The following is a 27648-nucleotide window of genomic DNA, read 5'->3' on the forward strand; positions in this document are numbered from 1 at the left end:
ACAAACTTTCCACAGACTGCAGTTAAAAGCTTTGAAGTTTTGCTCTGAAGTCAGATTAAAATTATAACAGGATTGATTGTTTTTAAAACCCTGACATGTAAATATGTGTAAATATGCTCGCCGCCATTCCACATGACTGGGAGCCAGAAGTTTCTTATTGTACATAAATAAAAGTTTTAATCACACTGCTCTCCTTTTCTGAATCTGCTCTACTCAGAATAATGTGACATTCATGTGACTTGTCATGTGACAGCTCGTCTGCTTAGAGATAATGGCCTAATGCCAGATAAGCACTCCGTGATGTCGACACGTGCTACGAGAGCTGATTTTCGTGTCCTCTCTGAGGCCTGAAGCGAAGACTCGGGCTTCAGTAGAATTGCAGACAGGCGTCGACCTTCTGCCTGCAGCCGGCTGATAAGAGCCTGGAGCTCTGAAGTCACTCTCATAACTACAGTGAAAGCTGTTTGTTGTTTTCACCTGAACTTCCCTCTGAGGGCTCACAGCACCCACTAGAGGGCAGCATCTAGCAACACAACTCAATGAAGGTGCTATTCACACAAATCGTCCCACATGCCCTGAGTGTTTCTTCTTAATCTGTGGCTCTCTTCCACAGTGTGCCTTTGCCCCATCGCTCATACTGGGTCTGCCGGAGGTTTCTTTCTGCTAAAAACAGTTTTTCCTTCCTGCTGTCATCAAAGGTTGATTGGTCGAGTTTTCTTTGTATTACTGTAGGGTCTTCACCTTACAGTATAAAGCGCCTTGAGGCAACTGTTGTTGTGATTTGGCGCTGTATAAATAATATAAAATGAAACTGAATTAAATTGAAACTCTTTAGTCAAGCTTGTAATGGTAAGAAGGCTTATTTTTAGTCATTTACACATTTTTCATATAACAGTTTAATCATGAACACTGTTAATATAAATTGTTCTTCTTCAGAACTTCAACCAGAGTTTATGAGTTTATGAAAACAGCTGTGTGTTGGTGTCATTTAGGGTGGTACATCGCCACATTGTGGAATAAACTGTAATCAACCTTTGTAAATACTGCATATCCCAGCAAATACTGCATTAACGTTATACTGCAAGAACTCTGCAAGTATAACTTTATTTTTTTATAATTATTATTGTTCTTCTGGTTTGCAGATAAACAATACTGTGCACAGTTTATGGTTTTTGACTTGACCAGTCATGCAGTGTTGCTTTGATTGTGGGTTTGCTGTGGACACTGAGAAGAATATTAGCACGTGGAACAAAAGGACGACATTTCTACACTTTGAAGTGTTTGGTCAAACTGAGGCACTCTGTATAAACTGTAGGCAAAAAGTTTCACTTTTAAAGCTATGAACAAACTTGGATGGAGTGACACGAATCACAGTAAAACAGTTCTTTTTTTCCTTTTTCTTTTTTTAATGTTTTTGTGGATGAATTTCTTGGCCCATTTAAAAATCCTGCTTATCCTGCCACTCCAGCCTAGCAGGGGGCAGTATTACTCCTACATGTTTAAAAGAATAAAAGAAGAAGAGTCGTAGCAAGCCTGCAGTGACGTCATCACTTCCTGGTTATTATTTACTTTCATTTTATGGCTTGAACCTGCAGATGATTGTCTCCGTGCAGAGGTGAGTAAGGCCTACGGTTCACTGCTGGGCTCTGACTCTGGCTCTGAATTTGCTTCACTCGGAGCTGCGAGTTTGTGACACTCAGAATGAGGAGAAATCATTTTTTTCTGCAGGTTTCTGTGCTTCAGCTGATTCTGTGATGGCGCTGTGTGAAAACAAAGAGGAGCTTCCTCCTCCCTCTAAAGCCACTCTGTGTGGAGACGAGATCACCAAAGCTCAGAGGTCAGAGGACTTTCTTTACTGTCAGGGACTCTTCTGTATGCTACAGCTCTGCATTTAAATCACTGCACCATCATTTTTATTCACATGTAAAACTGTGTGTGTGAAGCCCAGAGAAGGAGCACACACCCCACACTGCCCACCGTGAACCTGAACCCAGCTGTATGTCCGTGATGAGCAACCAGTCGAACGAGCGATATATTGATTTCAAACAAGGAGCACAGGAAACAAAGTGAGTTTTTGTCAGCATTAAAACTTAACAGTTACGCTGAATATGTGACCTTTGAAACATTTATCAATATTTTATCAGGATACGTCAGAGAAAAAAATCTCCTAAACCTGAACCCGTCTGTGTGTCCACGATGAGCAGCAGCTCAAATGAGCGATATATTGATTTCAAACAAGCACCAGTGGAGACGAGGTGAGTTGTTGTCAGCATTAAAAATTAACACACATGTAACATATACAGTTAAGCCCATAATTATTCATACCCCTGCCAAATTTTGACTTAAAGTTACTTTTGTTCAACAAGCAAGTTCTTTTTTGAGCAGAAATGACACAGGTGTCTCCCCAAAGATAATAAGACGATGTACAAGAGGCATCATTGTGGAAAAAAATATTTCTCAGGTTTTATTTATATTTTAGCAAAAAGTGTCATGTCCAGAATTATTCATACCCTTCTCAATAATCAATAGAAAAGCCTTTATTGGCTATTACAGCAATCAAACACTTCCTATAATTGCAGACCAGCTTTTTGCATGTCTCCACAGGCATTTTTGCCCATTCATCTTTAGCAATGAGCTCCAAATCTTTCAGGTTGGAGGGTCTTCTTGCCATCACCCTGATCTTTAGCTCCCTCCACAGATTCTCAATTGGATTCAAGTCAGGACTCTGGCTAGGCCACTGCAAAACGTTAATGTTGTTGTCTGCTAACCATTTCTTCACCACGTTTGCTGTATGTTTTGGGTCATTGTCGTGCTAAAATGTCCACTGGTTCCCAAGGCCAAGTTGTTCTGCAGACTGCCTGATGTTGAGAATCTTCATGTATTGCTCTTTTTTCATGGTGCTGTTTACTGTGATTAGGTTCCATGGTCCATTGGCTAAAAAACACCCCCAAAGCATTAGGTTCCCACCACCATGTTTGACAGTGGGGATGGTGTTCTTTGGGTTGAAGGCTTCTCCATTTTTATGCCAAATGAAGGCAACATCATTGTGACCAAATAATTCAATTTTTGTTTCATCTGACCATAACACTGAAGACCAGAAATCTTCTTCTTTGTCCAGATGAGCATTTGCAAAGGCCAAATGAGCTTTTGCATGCCTTAGAAGTGCCTGGAGAAGTGGCGTTTTCCTTGGTCTGCATCTGTGGAACCCAACAGTGTCCGTTGGACTGTCTGCCTTGAGACATTGCCACCAGCAGAGCCCAGATTCACCAGAATGGCCTTGGTGGTGATCCTTGGATTCTTTTTCACCTCTCTCACTATTCTCCTGGCCAGCACAGGTTTCACTTTTGGCTTCCGACAACGTCCTCTGAGATTTTCCACAGTGCGGAACATCTTGTATTTTTTAATAATACTTTGCACTGTAGCCACTGGAACTTGAAAACATTTGGATATGGCCTTGCAGCCCATTCCTCACTTGTGAGCAGCCACAATGCACAGCTGCAGGTCCTCACTGAGTTCCTTTGTCTTAGCCATGAATGTCCACAGACCACCTGCAGAGAGCTGCTGTTTTTCACCTGTTGAGTTGATCAAAACAGCTATTTCCAATTAATCAGGGTAATTAGGATGCTTTGGAACAGCTTTGACTATTTGGAATGGTATGGAACTTTGGATTTTCCCAGAGACTGTGACAGTTTGTAAAGGGTATGAATAATTCTGGACATGATACTTTTTGCTCAAATGTAAATAAAAGCTGAGAAATATTTTTTTTCCACAATGATGCGTCTTGTACATCATCTTATTATCTTTTGTGAGACGCCTGTGTCATTTCCAGTCAAAAAATAACTTGCTTGTTGAACAAAAGTAACTTTAAGTCAAAATTTGCCAGGGGTATGAATAATTATGGGCTTAACTGTATGTTAAAAATTGTTTGCCCCCTTTTTTTCTTTTTTTCTTTTTGCACATTTGCCACACAAATCTTAATATTAGACAAAAACAAACTGAGAAGATACAAAATGCAGTTTTTCATTTTAATTTATTAAGGCCAAAAATCTATCAAATCTACCTGCCCTTTGTGAAAAAGTACTTTCTCCTAAACCTAACAACTGGTTGTGCCACCCTTGGCAGCGTAGACTGCAGTCAAGTGTTTGTGATAACGGCCCTATAAAAGGACCAGAAACATGTCAGTGTTAGAAAGAAAAGGGAGCAACACTTTTCAAACCACTGTATTTATTAATTATATTATTTTAATCTGTGACAGTTAAGCTGAATGTGTGACTTTTAATACATTTCCTATTGTTGTATCAGGGGTCATCAGATTCCAGATACTTCTAAACCCGGACCCAGCTGTGTGTCAATGATGAGCGACCAGTCGAACGAGCGACATATTGATTTCAAGCAAGGAGCACAGGGCACAAAGTGAGTTGCTGTCAGCATTAAAACGTAACATTTTATTCTCTATTGAAATGTTTGACAGTTACGCTGAATATGTGACCTTTGATACATCTACCAATATTTTATCAGGATACGTCAGAGAAAAAAATCTCCTAAACCTGAACCCGTCTGTGTGTCCACGATGAGCAGCAGCTCAAATGAGCGACATATTGATTTCAGCCGAGCTACAGAGAACAGTCAGAACCTGCCTGCTAATGAAGGGTAAGGATATAAAGCTACCAGAAATATTTAACTGGACTTTTGCAAATAAAATATTTTAACCAGGAATTAATTCACTTCATGCTGTTCATTGTAATTATGTGTTTTCTTGCCCATATGCAGCTGGTTCTCCTTCATGAAGAACTGGATCATGGATGTTATCATGAATTTCTTACAAAGATTATTTGGGAAACAGTAAGTTGTTGCATTACATCTTACTAATTATTCATTGTGTTTGTCTCGGAGGTGCTGCTGGGAGAAGAAGCAACGTATATGTGGTTGACGAAAGTTGTGACTAAAAGAAACCTGAACATAGAGATGTAGTGGTAGCACATCTGTCCACCAAGCCAGAGATCAGCTGTTTACTATCATTAACATCTGTCACTCACTGCAGCCAAGCAGCATCTTTTCTTCTTGAGTTAACTTTATCTGCTGTTATTCAGGTTACAACAGATACCAGCATCTACTGAACCTGATTCATCAGCACCCACAACGTTCGATGAATCTGTTCTTTATAACTCCATCAATGAACTCGACTCTTTTAACGAGACGTAAGTACTTCAGGAGCTGTGTGTCCATGATGAGCAGCAGGTCGAATGAGCTAAATATTTTTTTCAAACAAGGAGCACAGGAAACAAAGTGAGTTGTTGTCAGCATTAAAACGTATTCCCTTAATCACTAAAATGCTCCACCAAATTGCAGCCAGGCTGCTATCTAACTAAAAGCAATGTCACATTAAAGGTACTGGTTGTTGTTTTCCTTGAGTACCTGCTGGTAAACTGGCAGTTTATATATCTCTTCCTGATGTGGTTAGTTGATTAAATGTGGTTAGAGTTTTTGAAAACGAGTAATGGATTAAACTGTTCAGTGCTGTAGTGACACAGCAAATGTTTTATTTTTAATTTTCCATTTTTATTTCAGTTAACTTTATCTGCTGTTATTCAGGTTACAACAGATACCAGCGTCTACTGAACCTGAACCTCAGCTTCAGCCCAGCTTTGCACCCACATTGTGCAATGAATCTGTTCTTCATAAATCCAGCGATGAACTCGACTTTAAGGTGTGTACAACAACTTATTTTACATGTGTTTTGTTCCCAGTCATCTCCATGCTGCACAGACCAGTGGGTTATGTGTCGGGCTCTGATGGTTATCGTGATGATTCAAATCTGATTTCATCATTTGATATATTCTGTTCAAGCTGCTGGAGGACAACATTATCACTTTTGTGAAAAATGAGCTGAAGAAGATCCAGAAGATTTTGTGTCCAGATAACTCAGAGAGTCAGATGGAGGAAGAGACACTGCTGGGGGGTGAGGGTGAAGAACAGAAGAAAAGAGAGGCATTGGTGAAGCTCACCCTGCATTTCCTAAGAACAATCAAAAAGGACGAGTGGGCTGACCGTCTGCAGAACAGTAAGTAAAAATGAGCCTGAACAGTAAATGTGACAGATCATTTCAGTCATTTATCTGTGTAATATGGATGAGCAGTTCTCAGGAAAGCTGATATCCCAAGTGTATTATTTATGCTAATAAATTATAATTTGTACAAGTGCATTTCTAAAATAACCTGGAAACACTGCAGGAAACACAGTTATTTAAAAAGGAAAAGAAGAGTTTTCCCACATATGATTCAATTTGCATTTTAGTATAAAGGAAGTTTTTTTTTTTGCCCCAAAAAGTTGATTCTGTTCATCTGGATGTTTTCAGTGGGAGAAACGTTTCCTCACTCATCCAAGTGACTTCTTCAGTCTCAGCTGACTGCAGGTTTCCCCAACCTTATAAACAGTTTCATTTGCTCCTAAAGAGTTACAGGTTTTAGTTACTTTACTTTAACAACACCTAAAGTATTTCGCAGTTATTTTATACTGAAATTTCCACTGAAAACACTGCCTGAGCTTCTTTTATGCTTACGTTTGACTTCTGCCGCGTCACTACTATTGCACAGTTGGTGCTGTTGCTTGTTTCAGTAGATTCAGACTTCAAATGAGGTGGTCTATAATTGGTGACAGTAACACATTTTAAAAAGAAGGATAGGAAATGCCTCTTACTTAGCTACACTTATAAATGGCGCTGCCTGCAAGCACCAATAAAATGTTCTGTATCTTTTTTTTTTTTTAATGAGTGTTGTCGCTTGACACCATGCACAGATTGCTCAAGAGTTATCCTCTATATTGGACTTGATTTAATCACAGGTTGCTATGGAAAAATGTGAAAATAACCTAGGTTACACTCGCTTCTCCAAAATAGGAACTGAACATTTTAGATTAAATCTAATCTAAGTATATCCAATAACACTGAAGAACAAACATGAAATTATACTGCCCTGGTTTCTTTTTTAGTCTTTTTTTACTTTAAATCTTAAATAACTGGTTAATTTACTCTTTTATTGCTAACGAAAGAAGAACCATAACAGCACATTCTGTTGTACTTCATTATACAGGGAGTGCAGAATTATTAGGCAAATGAGTATTTTGTCCACATCATCCTCTTCATGCATGTTGTCTTACTCCAAGCTGTATAGGCTCGAAAGCCTACTACCAATTAAGCATATTAGGTGATGTGCATCTCTGTAATGAAAAGGGGTGTGGTCTAATGACATCGACACCCTATATCAGGTGTGCATAATTATTAGGCAACTTCCTTTCCTTTGGCAAAATGGGTCAAAAGAAGGACTTGACAGGCTCAGAAAAGTCAAAAATAGTGAGATATCTTGCAGAGGGATGCAGCAGTCTTAAAATTGCAAAGCTTCTGAAGCGTGATCATCGAACAATCAAGCGTTTCATTCAAAATAGTCAACAGGGTCGCAAGAAGCGTGTGGAAAAACCAAGGCGCAAAATAACTGCCCATGAACTGAGAAAAGTCAAGCGTGCAGCTGCCAAGATGCCACTTGCCACCAGTTTGGCCATATTTCAGAGCTGCAACATCACTGGAGTGCCCAAAAGCACAAGGTGTGCAATACTCAGAGACATGGCCAAGGTAAGAAAGGCTGAAAGACGACCATCACTGAACAAGACGCGCAAGCTGAAATGTCAAGACTGGGCCAAGAAATATCTCAAGACTGATTTTTCTAAGGTTTTATGGACTGATGAAATGAGAGTGAGTCTTGATGGGCCAGATGGATGGGCCCGTGGCTGGATTGGTAAAGGGCAGAGAGCTCCAGTCCGACTCAGATGCCAGCAAGGTGGAGGTGGAGTACTGGTTTGGGCTGGTATCATCAAAGATGAGCTTGTGGGGCCTTTTCGGGTTGAGGATGGAGTCAAGCTCAACTCCCAGTCCTACTGCCAGTTTCTGGAAGACACCTTCTTCAAGCAGTGGTACAGGAAGAAGTCTGCATCCTTCAAGAAAAACATGATTTTCATGCAGGACAATGCTCCATCACACGCGTCCAAGTACTCCACAGCGTGGCTGGCAAGAAAGGGTATAAAAGAAGAAAAACTAATGACATGGCCTCCTTGTTCACCTGATCTGAACCCCATTGAGAACCTGTGGTCCATCATCAAATGTGAGATTTACAAGGAGGGAAAACAGTACACCTCTCTGAACAGTGTCTGGGAGGCTGTGGTTGCTGCTGCACGCAATGTTGATGGTGAACAGATCAAAACACTGACAGGATCCATGGATGGCAGGCTTTTGAGTGTCCTTGCAAAGAAAGGTGGCTATATTGGTCGCTGATTTGTTTTTGTTTTGTTTTTGAATGTCAGAAATGTATATTTGTGAATGTGGAGATGTTATATTGGTTTCACTGGTAAAAATAAGTAATTGAAATGGGTATATATTTGTTTTTTGTTAAGTTGCCTAATAATTATGCACAGTAATAGTCACCTGCACACACAGATATCCCCCTAAAATAGCTAAAACTGAAAACAAACTAAAAACTACTTCCAAAAACATTCAGCTTTGATATTAATGAGTTTTTTGGGTTCATTGAGAACATGGTTGTTGTTCAATAATAAAATTATTCCTCAAAAATACAACTTGCCTAATAATTCTGCACTCCCTGTATTTCTACTATCTTCTGAATTCTTCCCAAGATGGCAAAACAACGGCACCTAGTGTACACAAGGCATAGACAGTACTGTGACTGCTGTGAACTTTGTGCATTTATTTGGTAGATTTTTGCTCACTAATGCAATTTCTGTCCATTTAGAACTTTTTGCTCCACAATGTCAACGTAAACTTAAAAGTAATCTGAAGAAGAAGTTCCAGTGTGTGTTTGAGGGGATCGCTAAAGCAGGACACCCAACGCTACTGAATCAGATCTACACTGAGCTGTACATCACAGAGGGAGGGACTGCAGAGGTCAATAATGAACATGAGGTCAGACAGCTTGAAACAGCATCCAGGAAACCAGACAGACCAGAAACAACAATCAGACAAGAAGACATCTTTAAAAGGTCACCTGGAAGAGATAAACCAATCAGAACAGTGCTGACAAAGGGAGTGGCGGGCATTGGGAAAACTGTCTTAATTCAAAAGTTAACTCTAGACTGGGCTGAAGAAAAAGCTAACCCGGACATCCATTTCACATTTCCATTTACATTCAGAGAGCTTAATGTGCTGAAAAAGAAAAAGTTCAGCTTGGTGGAACTTGTTCATCACTTCTTTGCTGAAACCAAAAAAGCAGGAATATGCAGGTTTGAAGACTTCCAGGTCGTGTTCATCTTGGATGGTCTGGATGAGTGTCGACTTCCTTTGGACTTTCACAATACTGAGATCCTAACTGATGTTACACTATCCACCTCAGTGGATGTGCTGCTGACAAACCTCATCAGGGGGAAACTGCTTCCCTCCGCTCGTGTCTGGATAACCACACGACCTGCAGCAGCCAGTCAGATTCCTCCTAAGTTTGTTGACATGGTGACAGAAGTCAGAGGGTTCACTGACCCACAGAAGGAAGAGTACTTCAGGAAGAGATTCAGAGATGAGGAGCAGGCCAACAGGATCATCACCCACATCAAGAAATCGCGAAGCCTGCATATCATGTGCCATATCCCAGTCTTCTGCTGGATCACTGCTACAGTTCTGGAGGATATGTTGAAGCCTAGAGAGGGAGCAGAGTTGCCCAAGACTCTGACTGAGATGTACATCCATTTCCTGGTGGTTCAATCCAAAGTGAAGAAAGTCAAGTATGATGGTGGTGTTGAGACAGATTCACACTGGAATTTAGAAAGCAGAAAGATGATTGAATCTCTGGGAAAACTGGCTTTTGACCAGCTAGAGAACGGAAAACTGATCTTTTATGAATCAGACCTGACAGACTGTGGCATCGACATCAGAGCAGCCTCAGTGTACTCAGGAGTTTTCACACAGATCTTTAAAGAGGAAAAAGGGCTATATCAGAACCCAGTGTTCTGCTTCATCCATCTGAGCGTTCAGGAGTTTCTGGCTGCTCTTCATGTCCATCTGACCTTCATCAACTCTGGAGTCAGTGTGCTACCAGAGGAACAAACAGCATCTCAGACATCTGAAACACCTAAAAATAAGATTGTAAAGTCAGACTTCTACCAACATGCTGTGGACAAGGCTTTGCAGAGTCCAAATGGACATCTGGACTTGTTCCTCCGCTTCCTCCTGGGTCTTTCATTGCAGACAAATCAGGATCTTCTAAAAGGCCTGCAGACACAGACAGAAAGCAGTTCAGAAACCAATAAGGAAACAGTCCAGTACATTAAGAAGAAAATTGGTGAGAATCTGTCTGCAGAGAAAAGCATCAATCTGTTCCACTGTCTGAATGAACTGAACGATCGTTCTCTAGTGGAGGAGATCCAACAGTCCCTGAGTTCAGGAAGCCTCTCTATAGATAAACTGTCTCCTGCTCAGTGGTCAGCTCTGGTCTTCATCTTACTGTCATCAGAAAATGATCTGGATGTGTTTGACCTGAAGAAATACTCTGCTACAGAGGAGGCACTTCTGAGGCTGCTGCCAGTGGTCAAAGCCTCAAGAAAAGCCGTGTAAGTACACGTATTGAAAACAGCCGAAGTTGCATTTCTTTTGTGTCAGTATTTAAAAATCTGTATTTTTTTTCACATTCTATTTTTAGACTGACTGACTGTAACCTCTCAAAGACAAGCTGTGAAGCTCTGACTTCAGTCCTCAGTAACCCAGTCTCTAGTCTACTTGAGCTAGACCTGAGTAACAACACCCTGCAGGATTCTGGAGTGAAAGCACTTTTTGTTAAACTGGGGAACCCAGACTGTAAACTGGAAACTCTAAGGTATGAATAAATAACATAAATAACTGATGTCGTCAGATCAGATATTAAACAATCTTTAACCTGTGAAAAAACAGATGTGGAATCACAATGAGCGTCATGTGTCCTCCCCCCTTCATCGTTAACTAAGCACCATCCATTACGAAAAAAGTTTTTTCAAGCTTTAAAAATGTATCTAACACCAGTCAGGACAGGACAGCTTCAGATTATATCTCAATATGTGACTACCAATATTGTTCAGAGTTCATATATGCATTTTTCAGAAGTTAAAGAGTGTGATCAAGCGTGAGCTAGGGATACTGAAAATAGAAAATGAAAATACATTGGATTGTGTTGCTTTCTGTTTCGGCAGGCTGTCAGGCTGTCAGATCACAGAGGATGGCTGTAGGTCTCTTGTCTCAGCACTTAACTCCAAGCATACCCACTTGAAAGAACTGGACTTGAGCTACAATAATCCAGGGGACTCAGGAGTGCAACTGTTGTCAGATGAACTACAGCGTTCATTACAGAAGCTAGAAATTCTGAGGTCAGTTCTTATGATTATTTTTTATCTTTCCCTTTTTGGTATGTTGGTTTCCTTTATGAGGATTTTCAGTGTGTGCTCTGCTCTTTTCATATAGCCACAGATTTATTAAAGTGGGGGGGGGGGCGGTACCTTAAAATATAAAGTGACTTGAGACCACTGTTGTTGTGATTTGATGCTATATAAATAAGACTGAATTAAATTGAATGTTGTGAGTTTGAGGAATAGCTGTGGGAGTAAAACAGCACAGCAGAGAACTTTAATGATCCTTTAAAAGCAGATACAAGTACAACATTTTATATTTGGCCATCTAGAGTTTTTGAGTCACTTAATGATTGCTAATGGCAAATAAAGCACTTTACCTCAGTATACATGCTTGCATAAATCAAATGTATATATTGAATTTGTGGGTACATGGTTTTATTAAGCCATAGTTATTTATACAAGACATTATCTAAAAATGCTCTCAGTGCCTTTTAAATCACAAGGTGTGAATTCTGAACTAGTACTGTCCCCTGAAAAGTTCATCTTTCTGTGCTTTACCTTTACCTAATTTAATCCTTTGTAAATTGGGATGTGGGATCTAACTACAACAAAACGTCTACCTCTATTTGTACATCACTATGCCGCTGTTGTGAAAATCATGGGAAAAAAGTATTGTACAGTAGAGTTTGTGAATAATTAAAACTTTTAAAGTATTTGTATAAAAATGTATGTTTTGAAACTAAGATAACTCAAAAGACAATTTCCTTCTAATATTTTAGGGTCTTTGCTTTACACAGGAGCTTTATATTGTATCTTATATATTATATAATATGTATTCAATATATTATACTGATATAGAAATTGACATAAAAAGAATAAGTCATTTACTCTCAAAAATGATAATGAGCTTTGTTAAAATAATCCTCATAAAACATAATATGTGTGAACTTTCACAATCATATAGACATTGTGTTATTTAAGCCATAGATTAGATCAAAATTACTAATGTTCATCTCCATGTAGCTGAGGGATCATTTGAGTTTTAATTTAATTGAATTTTGTATTTCGTTACATTGCCATAGTTGATAAGATTTTATGCTCATTATTAGATTATTTGTTTAGTCAAACCAATCATTGTGTCGTATTCATTATTGTCTTTTCAGACTGAGTGTCTGTAACCTGTCAGAGAAAAGCTGCGAAGCTCTTTCTCCGGCTCTCTCCTGCCAATCATCGAGTCTGAGAGAGCTGGACCTGAATAACAACAACCTGAAAGATACAGGAGCAAAGGCACTGTCCACTGGATTGGAAAGTCAACACTGCAAACTGGAAACTCTCAGGTTAAGATTAGCCTCTGCAATCAGTGTTTACACTGTGAATTAAAATGACTGTTTCTCTGCTATATGATAATATTTATTTTTATTATGTTTTCTATTGGGACACCTAATTATTGGTTGAAGTTAATGGTCAGGATTATAATTAAAGAAACAAAATGTGCTGATAATAATCAGCTTAATTAAACAATAGATAACAGTACCTCAGCGTTTTGTTGCTCTAGTAACTTGTCCAGCCTCATTTTGTGTGCCTGCAGGCTGTCGGGCTGCTTGATCACAAAGGATGGCTGCGCTTCTCTGGCCTCAGCTCTGAACTCCAACCCCTCTCATCTGAAAGTGCTGGACTTGAGTTACAATCATCCAGAGGATGCAGGAGTGGAGCTTCAGACTGGCGTAAAGGACCAACACTGGAAACTGGAAATCCTAAGGTTGGTGAGATGACATTATTGTTAATGACTGAGCAGAATGGATGTTGATGCACTGGATGTAATGTCTGTGTTTGCATGTTGAAAGATATGGTGCTGATACTTGTCATTTCAGGGTGGAACCTGCTGGAGCCAAGTGGTTGAAACCAGGTTTGAAGAAGTGTAAGTGTTTTGTTTTTGTTTTTGTAATCAATAAAAATAAAACATTAAGTGTTCAGCTGTCTTTATATTTTGGTGTCATTCTCTTAAGATTATCACTGATATTGTGATTCATAAAATGTTAAAGGAACAGCTGGCAGATTAACTGCAGCTGCATTGTGTCTCTTTTTCTTGACAGATCTCTCTAAACTCACGGTCGACACAAACACAATAAACAAAAATCTCAAACTGTCTACGAATAACATGAAGGTGACACATACAAGAAACGACTTCATATATCCTGATCATGCTGACAGATTTGTCGACTGGTGTCAGCTGCTGTGTAAAGATGTTTTACATGGTCGCTGTTACTGGGAGGTGGAGTGGACAGGTGAGGTTGATATATCAGTAAGTTACAGAGGAATAGGAAGGAAGGGAGAACGAAAGAACTGCAGATTTGGAGAGAATCCTCAGTCCTGGAGTCTGGACTGCTCTAATACCCGTGGCTACACTGTGTACCACAATCAGAGAATATCAGTCATTCACCCCTCGTCCTCCTCATCCCCTCCCTGTGGTTCTAAGCGAGTAGCAGTGTATGTGGACTGTCCTGCTGGCACTGTGTCCTTCTACAATGTCTCCAGTGACTCTCTGATCCACCTCCACACCTTCAACACCAAATTCATTGAACCTCTTTATCCTGGCTTTGGAGTCTGGCACCATTCATGTGGTTCCTCAGTGCGTCTGTGTTCTGTGCAGGTGGAAGAATCTCCTTCTGTCAGAGAAACTGTGTAACTGCAAATACACGGAAAAATCTACAGGCTCTCATGGACTCGGATCACGTTTAAGGTCTACATGAGGGATTTCTTAAGAACTTAAGGATTGTATTTTTAAATTGGGATTGTGTCTAACTATTGCAGTGATTCTGTAACACACAATTGTTTTTGTTTTTTTTTACTATTTGGAGCATCTGTGTATGTTTTATAGTTTCATATTTATTTTCTCTGAAATAGGACAAAATCGAAAACGTAAACTTTGAAGACCAAATGAAACTTAGACTAGTGTTGTAAAATAAATATTTAATGTATATAGTATACATGCAGTATTATATAATTGGTATAGAAGGGTGTGTTGTAGATGTATAAATCATTTTATTAAGTATTAGAGGGAAAAAAAAACAACTCTTGAAATACAGTGGTCCCTCGTTTATCGTGGGAGTTACGTTAAAAAAATAACCCGCAATAGGTGAAATCCGCGAAGTAGCCAACTTTATTTTTTACAATTATTCTAGATATTTTCAGGCTGTGAAACCCCTCACTACACACTTTGTACACTTTTCTCAGACAGGCATGAACATTTTCATACCTTTCACTCTTGTTTATATACTCTCAAGGTTCAAACCTTCGTAGAAAAAAAAGTCTAGTATTATAGACTGACAACAAAGGCATGCGCATTTGCCTTTGACGGGCAAAAGGTTTCGTCATCGTTGTGTTTGTTGGGGAGAAAACGTACAAACATACAGTACAGTGTACAGAAGACACGGCACGAGATTGATTGACAATGGTCTACAGCCAATCAGGACGCAGAACACAATGTGCTGTTTAAAAAAAAAAAAAAAAACATAAAAAAGAAAAAAGTATCCGCGAAACAGCGAGGCCGCGAAAAGTGTACCGCGTTATAGTGAAGGACCACTGTACACCTTCTGTTGTCAGCACAACTGGTATTAGAAACAGATGACGCTGGAGCTCATGTCATTTTGTATTCAGCATGAAGCAGACAGCTCTGATTAAAACCAGCCTACAGTGAGCTTCAAACAGCTGTTCATCGTCACAAACTGCTCCACCCTGTAAAACTAAAACTTTGTGAAATTCACCTCAAATATAAATGTATTTATATTGATTTGAATATTGCAGACAGAAATAATGTGAATTAGGTTTCCCGCCAGGTTGAAGCTGAGTTGTTGTCAGCATTAAAAGACTACTTGCATAAATACATTGAAATCTCTTAGGTTACAGTAAAAGTTTAAAAAAAAAAAAAAGTCAGTTAAATCACCTGCGGTGGATATGATCGGTGTGAAAATTTTTAATCTAAATGTAACAAAGCTTGGTTGGTGGTCAGCAGTGCTGCCTAAGAGCAAGAAAGATTTTGAAAACCCTTACTCTTACCAAAAATTTCTCTAAGTTGAAAGATGAATTTAATAGGATGGAACCATAACCAAAATATGACATTGATTGTTTGTTTGTTTTTCATTTTGCAATTAGAAACGAAGTTTTATGATATATATATTCTAAGCAAAGGTGACACAGTAGTGGAATGGTTAGCACTGTTACCTCACAGTAAGAAGATCTCGGGGCTGGCTGGGACTCTGATGTGGAGCTTGGATTTTCTTCACTTGCTTCTCACTCGGTACTAAGGCTTCTCTCACAGTCAAAAGTAAAATTTAAAAAAGGTATAAAACAAAAATACTAGTTAGAATAAGCCAACATCTGCATACATAAGCCATAGTGGAGAGAGAATAGCTGATAATAAATAGCTGTCTGGCTCTGTGCATTTGCAAACTGTCCATGGTGTACCATCTCTTGTGATTTAGAAAAGCTGGTTTAGATTCTGGGGGGTGAATAGTGAGATGCTTATCTCGCTCGGCTTGTGTGTGGACACGTGATGCACAAATAAGAGTGATTAATATTTCACTGTCTTGTTGAGTGTTATACCAATCAGAAGTGACAAATGTTGGGATCAGCTTTGAACCGACCCCAAAATAATAAAAGGCTAAAATTATATTACTGACCCCTGCTTAAATATGCAGATTTGTGATTTTATCTTTGCCAACTGAATATCTTTGGCTTTTGGAATATTGGTGAAACGTGATATAAATTGCAATCAAATGAGATGGGGTGTTGTGACTGTGAATGGTTCTTCCACATGCTACTGAGGCACTTGTTTACTAAAATAATAAATTCTTAAATTGCCAGAATGACTTGTTTTTACAGACTTCTACAGACAGGAATTTTATCCCTAATATTATATAAATATAAAGATATTTAAGCAAATTCAAAGGAGGGCACCTGAAAATGCACCATAGTGAGAATGGTTTGCTTTAATATTAAATACGTAAATATTAAAAGAATTAAACAGTTACAGCCTGGATCACAATCAAAAGTTGACTGTTGCACAGCCCACCGACCCTTTGCAGAGCTACTACTGACACACCAGGACATGAACGCAGTTTAAATGTATGTATGCATTTCTCTCCTTGCTGTTTTTGACTCATCAGTCTGTTGACATTTTCCATCCATCCATCCATTCGCTTCCACTTATCCTTTCCAGGGTCGCGGGGGCGCTGGAGCCTATCCCAGCTGTCATAGGGCGAGAGGCGGGGTACACCCTGGACAGGTCGCCAGTCTGTCGCAGGGCTAACACACAGGGACAGACAACCAATCACACTCACATTCACTCGCACATTCACACCTAGTGACAATTTGGATTATCCAATTAACCTATCCCCACAAGCTGCATGTCTTTGGACGGTGGGAGGAAGCCGGAGTACCCGGAGGGAACCCACGCAAACACGGGGAGAACATGCAAACTCCACACAGAAAGACCCTGGCCTGATGGTGGAATTGAACTCAGGACCTTCTTGCTGTGCGGCAACAGTGCTAACCACCGTGCCATGACATTTTGTTTTAGAAAAAAAAGAGCATGTGAGCTTACCTGGTGACGCTACAGCGGTGAAGAACGATGGACTGAAAAAACATAGATGATGTGTTTGAGGGGATCGCTAAAGCAGGAAACCCAACGCTTCTGAGTTGTACATCACAGAGGGAGGGACTGCACAGGTCAATAATGAACATGAGATCAGACAGCTTGAATCAGCATCCAGGAAGCCAGACAGACCAGAAACAACAATCAAACGAGAAGACATCTTTAAAAGGTCACCTGGAAGAGATGAACCAATCAGAACAGTGCTGACAAAATGAGTGGCGGGCATTGGGAAAACTGTCTTAATTCAAAAGTTAACTCTAGACTGGGCTGAAGAAAAAGCTAACCCGGACATCCATTTCACATTTCCATTTACATTCAGAGAGCTTAATGTGCTGAAAGAGAAAACGTTCAGCTTGGTGGAACTTGTTCATCACTTCTTTACCGAAACCAAAAAAGCAGGAATATGCAGGTTTGAAGACATGCAGGTTTGAAGACTTCCAGGTCGTGTTCATCTTGGATGCTCTGGATGAGTGTCGACTTCCTTTGGACTTTCACAATACTGAGATCCTAACTGATGTTACACTGTCCGCCTCTGTGGATGTGCTGCTGACAAACCTCATCGGGGGAAACTGCTTCCCTCCACTCGTGTCTGGATAACCACACGACCTGCAGCAGCCAGTCAGATTCCTCCTAAGTTTGTTGACATGGTGACAGAAGTCAGAGGGTTCACTGACCCACAGAAGGAAGAGTACTTCAGGAAGAGATTCAGAGATGAGGAGCAAGCCAAAAGGATCATCACCCACATCAAGAAATCGCGAAGCCTGCATATCATGTGCCATATCCCAGTCTTCTGTTGGATCACTGCTACAGTTCTGGAGGATATGTTGAAGCCTAGAGAGGGAGCAGAGTTGCCAGAGACTCTGACTGAGATGTACATCCATTTCCTGGTGGTTCAATCCAAAGTGAAGAAAGTCAAGTATGATGGTGGTGTTGAGACAGATTGTCACTGGAATTCAGAAAGCAGGAAGATGATTGAATCTCTGGGAAAACTGGCTTTTGACCAGTTACAGAACGGAAACCTGATCTTTTATGAATCAGACCTGACAGACTGTGGCATCGACATCAGAGCTCAGGAGTTTTCACACAGATCTTTAAAGAGGAAAAAGGGCTATATCAGAACCTAGTGTTCTGCTTCATCCATCTGAGCGTTCAGGAGTTTCTGGCTGCTCTTCATGTCCATCTGACCTTCATCAACTCTGGAGTCAGCGTGCTACCAGAAGAACAAATAATATGCCAAACATCTGAAATAATGAGAAATGAACTTGAAGAGCATCACTTCTACCAGAATGCTGTAGACGAAGCTTTACAGAGTCCAAATGGACACCTAAACTTGTTCCTCCGCTTCCTCCTGGGTCTTTCACAGCAGACCAGTCAGACTCTCCTACGAGGCTTGCTGACCCTAAGACAGAGCAGTTCAGAAACCAATAAGGAAACAGTCCAGTACATTAAGATGAAGATAAGTAAGAATCTCTCTGCAGAGAAAAGCATCAATCTCTTTCACTGTCTGAATGAACTGAATGATCGTTCTCTAGTGGAGGAGATCCAACAGTCCCTGAGTTCAGGAAGCCTCTCTATAGATAAACTGTCCCCTGCCCAGTGGTCAGCTCTGGTCTTCATCTTACTGTCATCAGAAAAGGATCTGGATGAGTTTGATCTGAGGAAATACTCTGCTTCAGAGGAGGCACTTCTGAGGCTGTTACCTGTGGTAAAAGCCTCAAATAAAGCTCTCATAGTGACATACAGTAAAAACATGAAAAATTCACTATTATTTTGATTATATAATTTAATTTTTTTTCACATAATCTTTTTAAACCTCTCAAAGGTTAGAATTATCCTGTGTTGTAAAAAGTTGTAAATCTTGATTTACATCAGTAAGTGAATATATATCCTTTGGAGCGGTAGTCGCAAGTTTGACTGGATACTGACGCACGCCTGGGCACCTTTATCCAGTAAGGGTCCTAAATCTAAACCCCCCAAGCTAAGAGAGTGCAGACATGAGCGAGAGAGATAAATATGAAGTCATGCCCGCTCAGATGTTGTCCAGATCAACAAGGTCCACGTCTTCTCATCAGGGCACCCTGATGAGAAATGGGCTACTGGAACAATCTGTCTGTGAAGGTTCTCAGTCATCCAGGTCATCGTAGTCAAAGGAGTTTGCAAAGAAAAGCGTCTGGACTTCTTTAAGTTGCTTGAAGATGTTTCACCTCTCATCCGAGAAGCTTCTTCAGTTCTAAGGTCAAATGGCCGAGAGTCCCAGATTTAAACCCAGTGGGAGTATCCCCCCAAAGAGGGACAAAGGACCCACTGGTGATCCTCTAATCACATGAGCCAAGGTGTGAAAACGGGTGTGGGACCTAATCAGTCAGGGTTTCGGGTGAACTCATTGTGAAACCTGGCCCCACCTTGTCATGTGAATTCCTGAGGTCAGATGGCCCAGGATGTGAGTGGGTGTTAAGGCGTCTGGGGAGGGAACTCAAAACTGGATTATAGATGGCAGACAGTTGGTGTCGTAAACCACCGCCTCTGTTCAAAGATGGTCGCTCACAGTGGACATAGATGGCCTCTTTCACTACTCTTTCAAACCATCTGTCCTCTCTGTCCAAAATGTGAACATTGGCATCCTCGAAAGAGTGACCTTTATCCTTAAGATGCAGATGGACTGCTGAGTCTTGTCCTGTGGAGGTGGCTCTTCTATGTTGTGCCATGCGCTTGTGAAGTGGCTGTTTGGTCTCTCCAATGTAGAGGTCTGGGCATTCCTCGCTGCACTGTACAGCTACTGGAACAAGAAGGCAACGGTGGGTAAGAGACGTTGTTGAAGTCCCTGGAAGTCCCGAGGTCAAAATGGGAGGTGCCCCATGGGTAGTGGCTCCCAGATTCTGGAACTCACTCCCTTTGAGTTTGAGATCTGTGGACTCAGTCATGTCTTTTAAAAAGCAGTTAAAACGTATCTGTTTAAACCTGCTTTTGGTTGATTTTGTTTTGTTTGAGATTTTAATGTCTGTTTTCTTCCTCTGTAAAGCACTTTGTGATTTTATCTTGAAAGGTGCTATATAAATAAAATTTTACTTTACTTACTTAGTGGAGAATGGCTGAGCTCAGATCCTGGGGTACTTCCAGATACAGACGCACAAAATGGTGGTAGCTAACCAACCGGACATAGTGGTGGTAGACAAACAGAAGAAGACAGCCATAGTGATAGGTGTAGCAGTTCCGAATGACAGCAACATCAGGAAGAAGAAAGACACAAGAAACACGCTTGAGAAATACCAAGGGCTCAGAGAAGAGCTGGAGAAGATGTGGAGGGTGAAGGTAACAGTGGTCCCAGTGGTAATTGGAGCACTAGGTGCAGCGACTCCCAAGCTAGGCGAGTGGCTCCAGCAGATCCCAGGAACAACATTGGAGATCTCTGTCCAGAAGAGCACAGTCCTAGGAACAGCTAAGATACTGCGCAGGACCCTCAAGCTCCCAGGCCTCTGGTAGAGGACCCGAGCTTGAAGGATAAACCGCCCGCAGGGGCGTGCTGGGTGTTTTCTATATATATGTATGTATATATATATATGTATGTATATGTATATATATGTATATGTATATGTAGGTTTCTGAACAATCCTAGACTTTTAAAAACTACTTGTGTATGATTTGATGATAATTTAAAAGCATGTCTAGTTTATGTCAAAAATGGCTAATGGTTTTTTATCAAAAAGGGTAACCATAAAACAATATATGTGCCCATTTTTGCAGTCATGATTGCCATGATATTTTAAGTAGAGATAAGATCAAAGTTACCAACTTGTGTCCTTATCTGGTGATAGTTTAATTAGTGACATTAAATAATCAGTAATTAAGTTATAAACAGTAATAATTTCTATTATAATTTAATTGAATTTGGTACTTTTTAAAATTGCCATAGTTGGCAAGACGTTATGTTTACTGACTGGTTCATTGAGCTGTACAATGCATTTTGTTTCATGATTAAAACATTTATAATTTTTCACATTATTTTTTTTAGATTGAGTGGATGTAATCTCTCAAAGCCAGGCTGTGAAGCTCTGACTTCAGTTCTCAGCAACCAGTCCTGTAGTCTGATTGAGCTGGACCTGAGTAACAACAATCTCCAGGATTCAGGGTTAACAGAGCTGTCTGTTGCACTGGGGACACCACACTGTAAACTGGAAATTCTAAGGTTAGGATTATCCTGTGTTGTGAAAATGTGTAAAGCTTGATTTACATCAGCAAATAAACCTTTTAAGAGATTTCTCACATAAATAAAATCTATTCAACTAATAGTTTATGAGTAAAACATTTTACTAATCCTTAACTCTTTATACAAGAGATGATCTAAAATTGAAGTACTTCATTAACTTTTATATTACAAGGTGTGACATCTGCAGTTGTACTGTCCCTTGAAAGTGTAGCTCACTGACAAAAATCCCTCTTTTTAAGCACAGAAAGTTTTTCTGTTTTCTTCCCTCTAATTCCCTGTAATTTAGGATTTATTAAAGGAGTAATCATAAAACCTGAATTTGTACATTTTTACTGGGATATATAGAGCTTCTTTAAATATTTTAAGAAGTGATAAAGTCAGAAAAAGTGATAACATCAAAACTTCTGTCTGTATGATAGTTTATTCTGGTGATAATTGTATTATTGGCAATAAGATAAGATAAGATAAGATAAGATAAGATAACCTTTATTAGTCCCACACGTGGGAAATTTGTTTTGTCACAGCAGGAAGTGGACAGTGCAAAAGTTATGAAGCAAAAATTAGAATAAAATAAAATAAGAATAAAAACAGTACACAACTGTACAGAATAGAATAAAATAAAATACTATATACAGTAGAATAAAATAGAATAAAATATACAATGAGATAAAAATAGAGTACAAATGCTATATACAATTGAGTAAAAATACAACGATGCCAGAAAAGATTATTGCACATTAGTGTTATTGCACATTTGTGGATGTGTGTGTTTGATCAGTTAAAGTCTTTATTGTGGAGTCTGACAGCAGTGGGGAGGAAAGACCTGCGAAATCTCTCCGTCCCACACCGTGGGTGCCGCAGCCTGCCACTGAAGGAGCTGCTCAGTGCTGTCACAGTCTCATGCATGGGGTGGGAGATGTTGTCCAACAGGGATGACAGCTTAGCCACCATTCTCCTGTCACTCACCACCTCCACTGGGTCCAGAGGGCATCCTAGAACAGAGCTGGCCCTGTGGATCAGCCTGTTCAGTCTCTTCCTGTCCCCGGCGGAGATGTTGCCGCCCCAGCAGACCACACCATAAAAGATGGCTGAGGCCACCACAGAGTCATAGAAGGTCTTCAGGAGTGGGCCCTCCACTCCAAACGACCTGAGTCTCCGCAGCAGGTACAGCCTGCTCTGCCCTTTCCTGTAGAGGGCGTCTGAATTATGAGTCCAGTCCAGTTTGTTGTTCAGATGAACACCAAGGTACCTGTAGCTGTCCACAGCCTCAATGTCCATACCTTGGATGTTCAGTGGTTGCAGTGGAGGATGTTTGTGCCTGCGGAAGTCTACCACCAGCTCCTTGGTTTTACTGGCATTGATCTGGAGGTAGTTCAGCTGGCACCAGTCCACAAAGTCTTGAGTCAGTCCTCTGTACTCCTTGTCGTCCCCATCAGTGATGAGGCCGACTATTGCAGAGTCATCAGAGAACTTCTGCAGGAAGCACTGGGTGGAGTTGTGGGAGAAGTCTGCAGTGTAGATGGTGAAGAGGAACGGAGCCAGAACCGTTCCCTGTGGGGCCCCCGTACTGCAGACGACCCTGTCCGACACACAGCCCTGAGTCCTCACATACTGTGGTCGGTCGGTGAGGTAGTCCAAAATCCAGGTAGTGAGGTGATGGTCCACTCCAGAGTTCTCCAGCTTGTCCTTCAGAACCGAGGGAAGAATGGTGTTGAAGGCACTGGAGAAATCAAAGAACATGATTCTCACAGTGCTCCCAGCAGTCTCCAGGTGAGCGAGGGAACGATGTAGGACTTAAATAATAAACTTTAATAAACAATTTAATAAACTTAAATTGTAACTGTTAATATTTTTCATTTAATTGAATTTGGTATTTTGTTACATTGCTATAGTTGAAGATGTTGTGCTCATTGATTGGTTCATTTATTTACTCAAACCAAATATTTTGTCTTGTTCTTTATTGTCTTTTCAGGCTGAGTGTCTGTAACCTGTCAGACAAAAGCTGTGAAACTCTCTCCTCAGTTCTCTGCTCCCAGTCATCAAATCTGAGAGAGCTGGACCTGAATAACAACAATGTGAAGGATTCAGGAGTGAGGGCACTGTCAGTTGGACTGGCAAGTCAACACTGCAAACTGGAAACTCTCAGGTTGGGATTAGCCTGCAGAATCAGTCTTTACATTTTGAGTTACAGTGATAAATTAACCAAAAAATTACTATTTTGTACTTATATTGTTTTATTGTATTGCATTTTATTGTATTTGCTTTTCTTTCTACCTTTTTGGTTTATGTACAGTTTGTACAGCCCTTGAATCTATGTTGCTAATTTGTTTTTAGCTAGCATAGCTATCTTATATAATACTATCTAGTAGTATTTTCTAGTGTAACACCAATGATATCTTATTATTGATTTAAATTAATACAATAGAAACAGTGGTTTCAGACTTAACTGTTTTTGACTGCATCTAAAGATGATTAAATGACTTTTTTAAACAAAGACCAGGTTTATAATGAGGTTGAATTAAGGATTGTCTAATTTTTAAAATTGTTTGAGGGATTGTACCATCTATTTTTGAAATGGGAACTTTGAGGTCAGTTCTGATTTTTTTTTTCTTCTTCTTCCTTTATCTAATTTATTCCTTTATAAATGGACTGGGATTCATGGTACAGATTTTTCTATTACTGTATTTAAACCAAACATCTTTTTTGTTCATTATTGTCTTTCAGACTTACTCTCTGTAACCTGTCAGACAAAAGCTGTGAAACTCTCTCCTCAGTTCTCTGCTCCCAGTCATCAAGTCTGAGAGAGCTGGACCTGAATAACAACAACGTGAAGGATTCAGGAGTGAAGGCACTGTCCGCTGGACTGGCAAGTCAACACTGCAAACTGGAAACTCAGGTTGGGATTAGCCTGTAGAATCAGTCTTTACATTTTGAGTTACAGTGATAAATTAACTAAAGAATTACTATTTTTTTGTACTTTTGTTTTGATATAGTACTACTTTGTAATATTGTGTTCTAATTGAACAGCAGTATTATCTGATTACTGGTTTATCTTAAACCAGTAATCTGGTATGAATTAAAAGTAAAGAAAAAAATAATGATAGTAATTTGCTTAATCCCACAGAATTTAACAATATCTTAGTCTTGTGATGCAGTAACCTCTCTATTCCTGTAGTAGCCTCAGATTGCTTGACCTGCACCATTTTGTGTGCCTGCAGGCTGTCGGGCTGCTTGATTACGAAAGATGGCTGTGCTTCTCTGGCCTCAGCTCTGAACTCCAACCCCTCTCATCTGAAAGTGCTGGACTTGAGTTACAATCATCCAGACGATGCAGAAGTGGAGCTTCAGGCTGGAGTAAAGGACCAACACTGGAAACTGGAAACCCTAAGGTTGGTGAGATGACGTTATTGTTAATGACTGAGCAGAATTACGGTGGATGTTGATACACTAGAAGTAATGTCTGTTTGCATGTTGAAAGATGTGGTGCTTACACTTGTCATTTCAGGGTGGAACCTGCTGGAGCCAAGTGGTTGAAACCAGGTTTGAAGAAGTGTAAGTGTTTTTTTTATTTATTCATGAAAACCCATTTTAAAAATTCAGCTGTCTTTTAATTTTGACATTATCAAGTGTCAAGTGAACAGATGGTAGATTTCTGTTTCAGTTTACACACCACAACAGCCATCCAGAGTAAGAATCTGGTTAGATACCATATTTCTAAGTTTTTCAGGGCCGAGTACAATAACTTCAGTTTTATCTGAATTTAGAAGCAGAAAATTAGAGGTCATTCAGATCTTTATGTCTTTAAGACATTCCTGCAGTTTAACTAATTTGTGTGTGTTATCTGGCTTCATGGATAGATGAAGTTGGATTTCATCTGCATAGCAGTGAAAATGTATGATGATGCTGCCTAAGGGGGAAGCATGTATAATGTAAACAGAATTGGTCCTAGCACTGAACCCTGTGGAACTCCATAATTATCCTTAGTGTGTGAAGAGGACTCTCCATTTACATGAACAAATTGGAGTCTATTAGATAGATATGATACAAACCACTGCAGTGTAATACCTACAGCATGCTCTAATTGCTGTAATAAAACAATCAGAATCACAATATTTTATTAATCCCTAAGGAAATTACACAGTTGCAGTTGCTCCAAGACAATAAGAACAGTAACAGACTGAACTAAATTAAATAATACAATTGATTACAAAGTTACTAAATATAAGCAATAGCTCCAATATATATAAATAGCTCTATTATAAATATCCAGAATATTACATAGTTTAAATATATATGATTGACATTTTGTTGTAAAGTGTAAAACTTTGTTATTTGTCAATTTCACTGTAGAAAATGTGCAAAACGGTCCAACTATTGCACTGTGTACTGTGCATCAGATGAGACAGGCAGGAATGATTTCCTGTGTAGTTCAGTGGTGCATTATGGGTAATCTCAGTCCCTCACTGAATGTGCTCCTATGACAGGCCAGCATGTCATGGAGTGGGTGGGAAATATTATCCAGCATTGATAACATCCGCCTCTCTGGTGCCACCTTAAGGGAGTCCAGCTCCGTCCCCTCAACATTACTGGCCAAGCACATCAGTTTATGCCCCAGCATGCAACAGCATAGAGAGAGTGGGGCATTGGCCACAACAGACTCAGAGAAAATCCGGAGCATTGTCCAACAGATGTTAAAAGGCCTCAGCCGCCTCAAAAACTGGAGACGACTCTGGCCCTTCGCTTTAACTTGCAGTGGTGTTTTTAACTCAGTCCAGTTTATTGTCAGTGTGTACTCTGAAATATTATGGTCAACAGTACTAAACGCTGCACGGAGGTGTAGCAGGACAAGCACAAAAATGACTCCACCGTCAGAGGCCATAAGAAGAGCATTTGTAACCTTCAATAGTGGTGTTTGTGTTTTGTGATAAATTCTGAATCGTGACTAACTGATTAATAACTGCAGCTGCATTATGTCTCTTTTTCTTGACAGATTTCTGTGAACTCATAGTCGACACAAACACTATAAACAAAAACCTCAAACTGTCTGCCAACAACAGGAAGGTGACACATGTGAGAAACGATCTGATTTATCCTCGTCATCATGACAGATTTCTTGACTGGTGTCAGCTGCTGTGTAAAGATGTTTTACATGGTCGCTGTTACTGGGAGGTGGAGTGGACAGGTGAGGTTGATATATCAGTAAGTTACAGAGGAATAGGAAGGAAAGGAGAACGAAAGAACTGCAGATTTGGAGAGAATCCTCAGTCCTGGAGTCTGGACTGCTCTAATACCCGTGGCTACGCCGTGTATCACAATCAAAGAAAATCACCCATTCACCCCTCCTCCTCGTCCCCTCCCTGTGGTTCTAAGCGAGTAGCAGTGTATGTGGACTGTCCTGCTGGCACTGTGTCCTTCTACAATGTCTCCAGTGACTCTCTGATCCACCTCCACACCTTCAACACCACATTCACTGAACCTCTTTATCCTGGCTTTGGAATCTGGCACCATTCATGTGGTTCCTCAGTGCGTCTATGTTCTGTGCAGGTGGAAGAATCTCCTTCTGTTAGAGAAACTGTGTAACTGCAGATACACGGACTCGTTGATGAAAGATGCATTTTTGTAACTTTCACTTACAGAACTGTTTTGTACTAATATTTGGATAAAAACTGAAAAGTAAGCTTTAAACACTAAGTGAAATTCACACTACAATTACACTAATGTAAGATAAGCATATTGTTTAATATGGTACTTTATAAAGGATATACTATGCATGTGGTAGATATAAGTATCTCAGTTGATTATGTATTAAAGAAAAGAAAACAACTTTTGATCAGGTATTGAAACCATCTATTGTCAGCACAACTGTTCTTAGAAACAGATTTACATGCGTCATTAATCGTTCACTGCAGTCAAGTTCTGAAGGAGAATTAAAACGAATGATTCAGCTGAGTACAGCTTAAAATTACATTTCTCTGTGTAGATTTTGAATAAAATGACGATCATTACTTGTCTTTATTAGCATTGCACTGTTTTTTTCATTATCTCATTATCAGAATTATATCTTTCTGATATAAACATTAACAAGATAGAGTAGTTACTCATTGTGTCCATTGGAGGGCAGCGATCCTCATAAATTATGTCCCTTTACTAGTTTTCCATTTAAAAGTAAATAAAACTTCAAGTTAAAATAAATAAGGATTAATTTAAAGACAAAAAGAATATCATAGAAGGAGAAAAAATACATTTCGCGAGTGAAAGAAGCAAAGATTTCAAGACAAACACTGTAAGTTTTTATTTTGGTTGCAGAGTAGAAATTAATAACTAAGTGTTGAGTTGACTGTGAAGAGCCCGTCAGACTGACCTCACTTGTGTGCTTCAGCTGTACTTACATTTACTGCATTTACATACTTTAGCAACAATATTA

The 27648-nt window shown here is 39.9% G+C and overlaps 2 protein-coding genes across 3 annotated transcripts; both read left to right on the forward strand.

The window, feature by feature from the left end:
• The first annotated feature begins 856 nt into the window (after positions 1 to 856).
• LOC100698407 (NLR family CARD domain-containing protein 3) lies at positions 857 to 16229 on the forward strand. Of its 2 annotated transcripts, XM_019363319.2 has the most exons (17): positions 857 to 1615; positions 1729 to 1837; positions 1944 to 2066; positions 2145 to 2255; positions 4303 to 4413; positions 4519 to 4650; positions 4771 to 4842; positions 5091 to 5198; positions 5593 to 5707; positions 5848 to 6061; positions 8796 to 10599; positions 10689 to 10862; positions 11212 to 11385; positions 12531 to 12704; positions 12956 to 13126; positions 13239 to 13285; positions 13461 to 16229. In XM_019363319.2, exons 2-17 carry the CDS (start codon positions 1755 to 1757, stop codon positions 14051 to 14053), a joined length of 4206 nt encoding a protein of 1401 aa, XP_019218864.1. In that variant the 5' UTR covers positions 857 to 1615; positions 1729 to 1754; the 3' UTR covers positions 14054 to 16229. The 2 variants fall into 2 exon arrangements, with proteins under 2 accessions (XP_019218864.1, XP_019218870.1); XM_019363325.2 differs by lacking the exon at positions 5091 to 5198.
• A 640-nt stretch (positions 16230 to 16869) lies between these two features.
• Positions 16870 to 27239, forward strand: LOC109203021 (NACHT, LRR and PYD domains-containing protein 12-like). The gene is given in 10 exon segments (XM_025899175.1): positions 16870 to 18085; positions 18088 to 18762; positions 19794 to 19879; positions 20138 to 20292; positions 21030 to 21203; positions 23197 to 23370; positions 23949 to 24118; positions 24439 to 24613; positions 24730 to 24776; positions 26215 to 27239. Coding segments are annotated over 10 exon segments (2667 nt in total). The 5' UTR covers positions 16870 to 17664; the 3' UTR covers positions 26805 to 27239.
• The last annotated feature ends 409 nt before the right edge of the window (positions 27240 to 27648 follow it).

Source organism: Oreochromis niloticus, linkage group LG2, assembly GCF_001858045.2.
Source record: "Oreochromis niloticus isolate F11D_XX linkage group LG2, O_niloticus_UMD_NMBU, whole genome shotgun sequence".
Classification (NCBI taxonomy): Eukaryota; Metazoa; Chordata; class Actinopteri; order Cichliformes; family Cichlidae; genus Oreochromis; species Oreochromis niloticus.

Coding starts and splice junctions, on each gene's coding strand:
- LOC100698407 (XM_019363319.2), top strand. CDS start 1,755: ATGGCGCTGTGTGAAAACAAAGAGGAGCTTCCTCCTCCCTCTAAAGCC. Junction 10,600..10,688: donor AAAGCCTCAAGAAAAGCCGT/GTAAGTACACGT, acceptor TTCTATTTTTAG/ACTGACTGACTGTAACCTCT. Junction 13,286..13,460: donor GAAACCAGGTTTGAAGAAGT/GTAAGTGTTTTG, acceptor TTTTCTTGACAG/ATCTCTCTAAACTCACGGTC.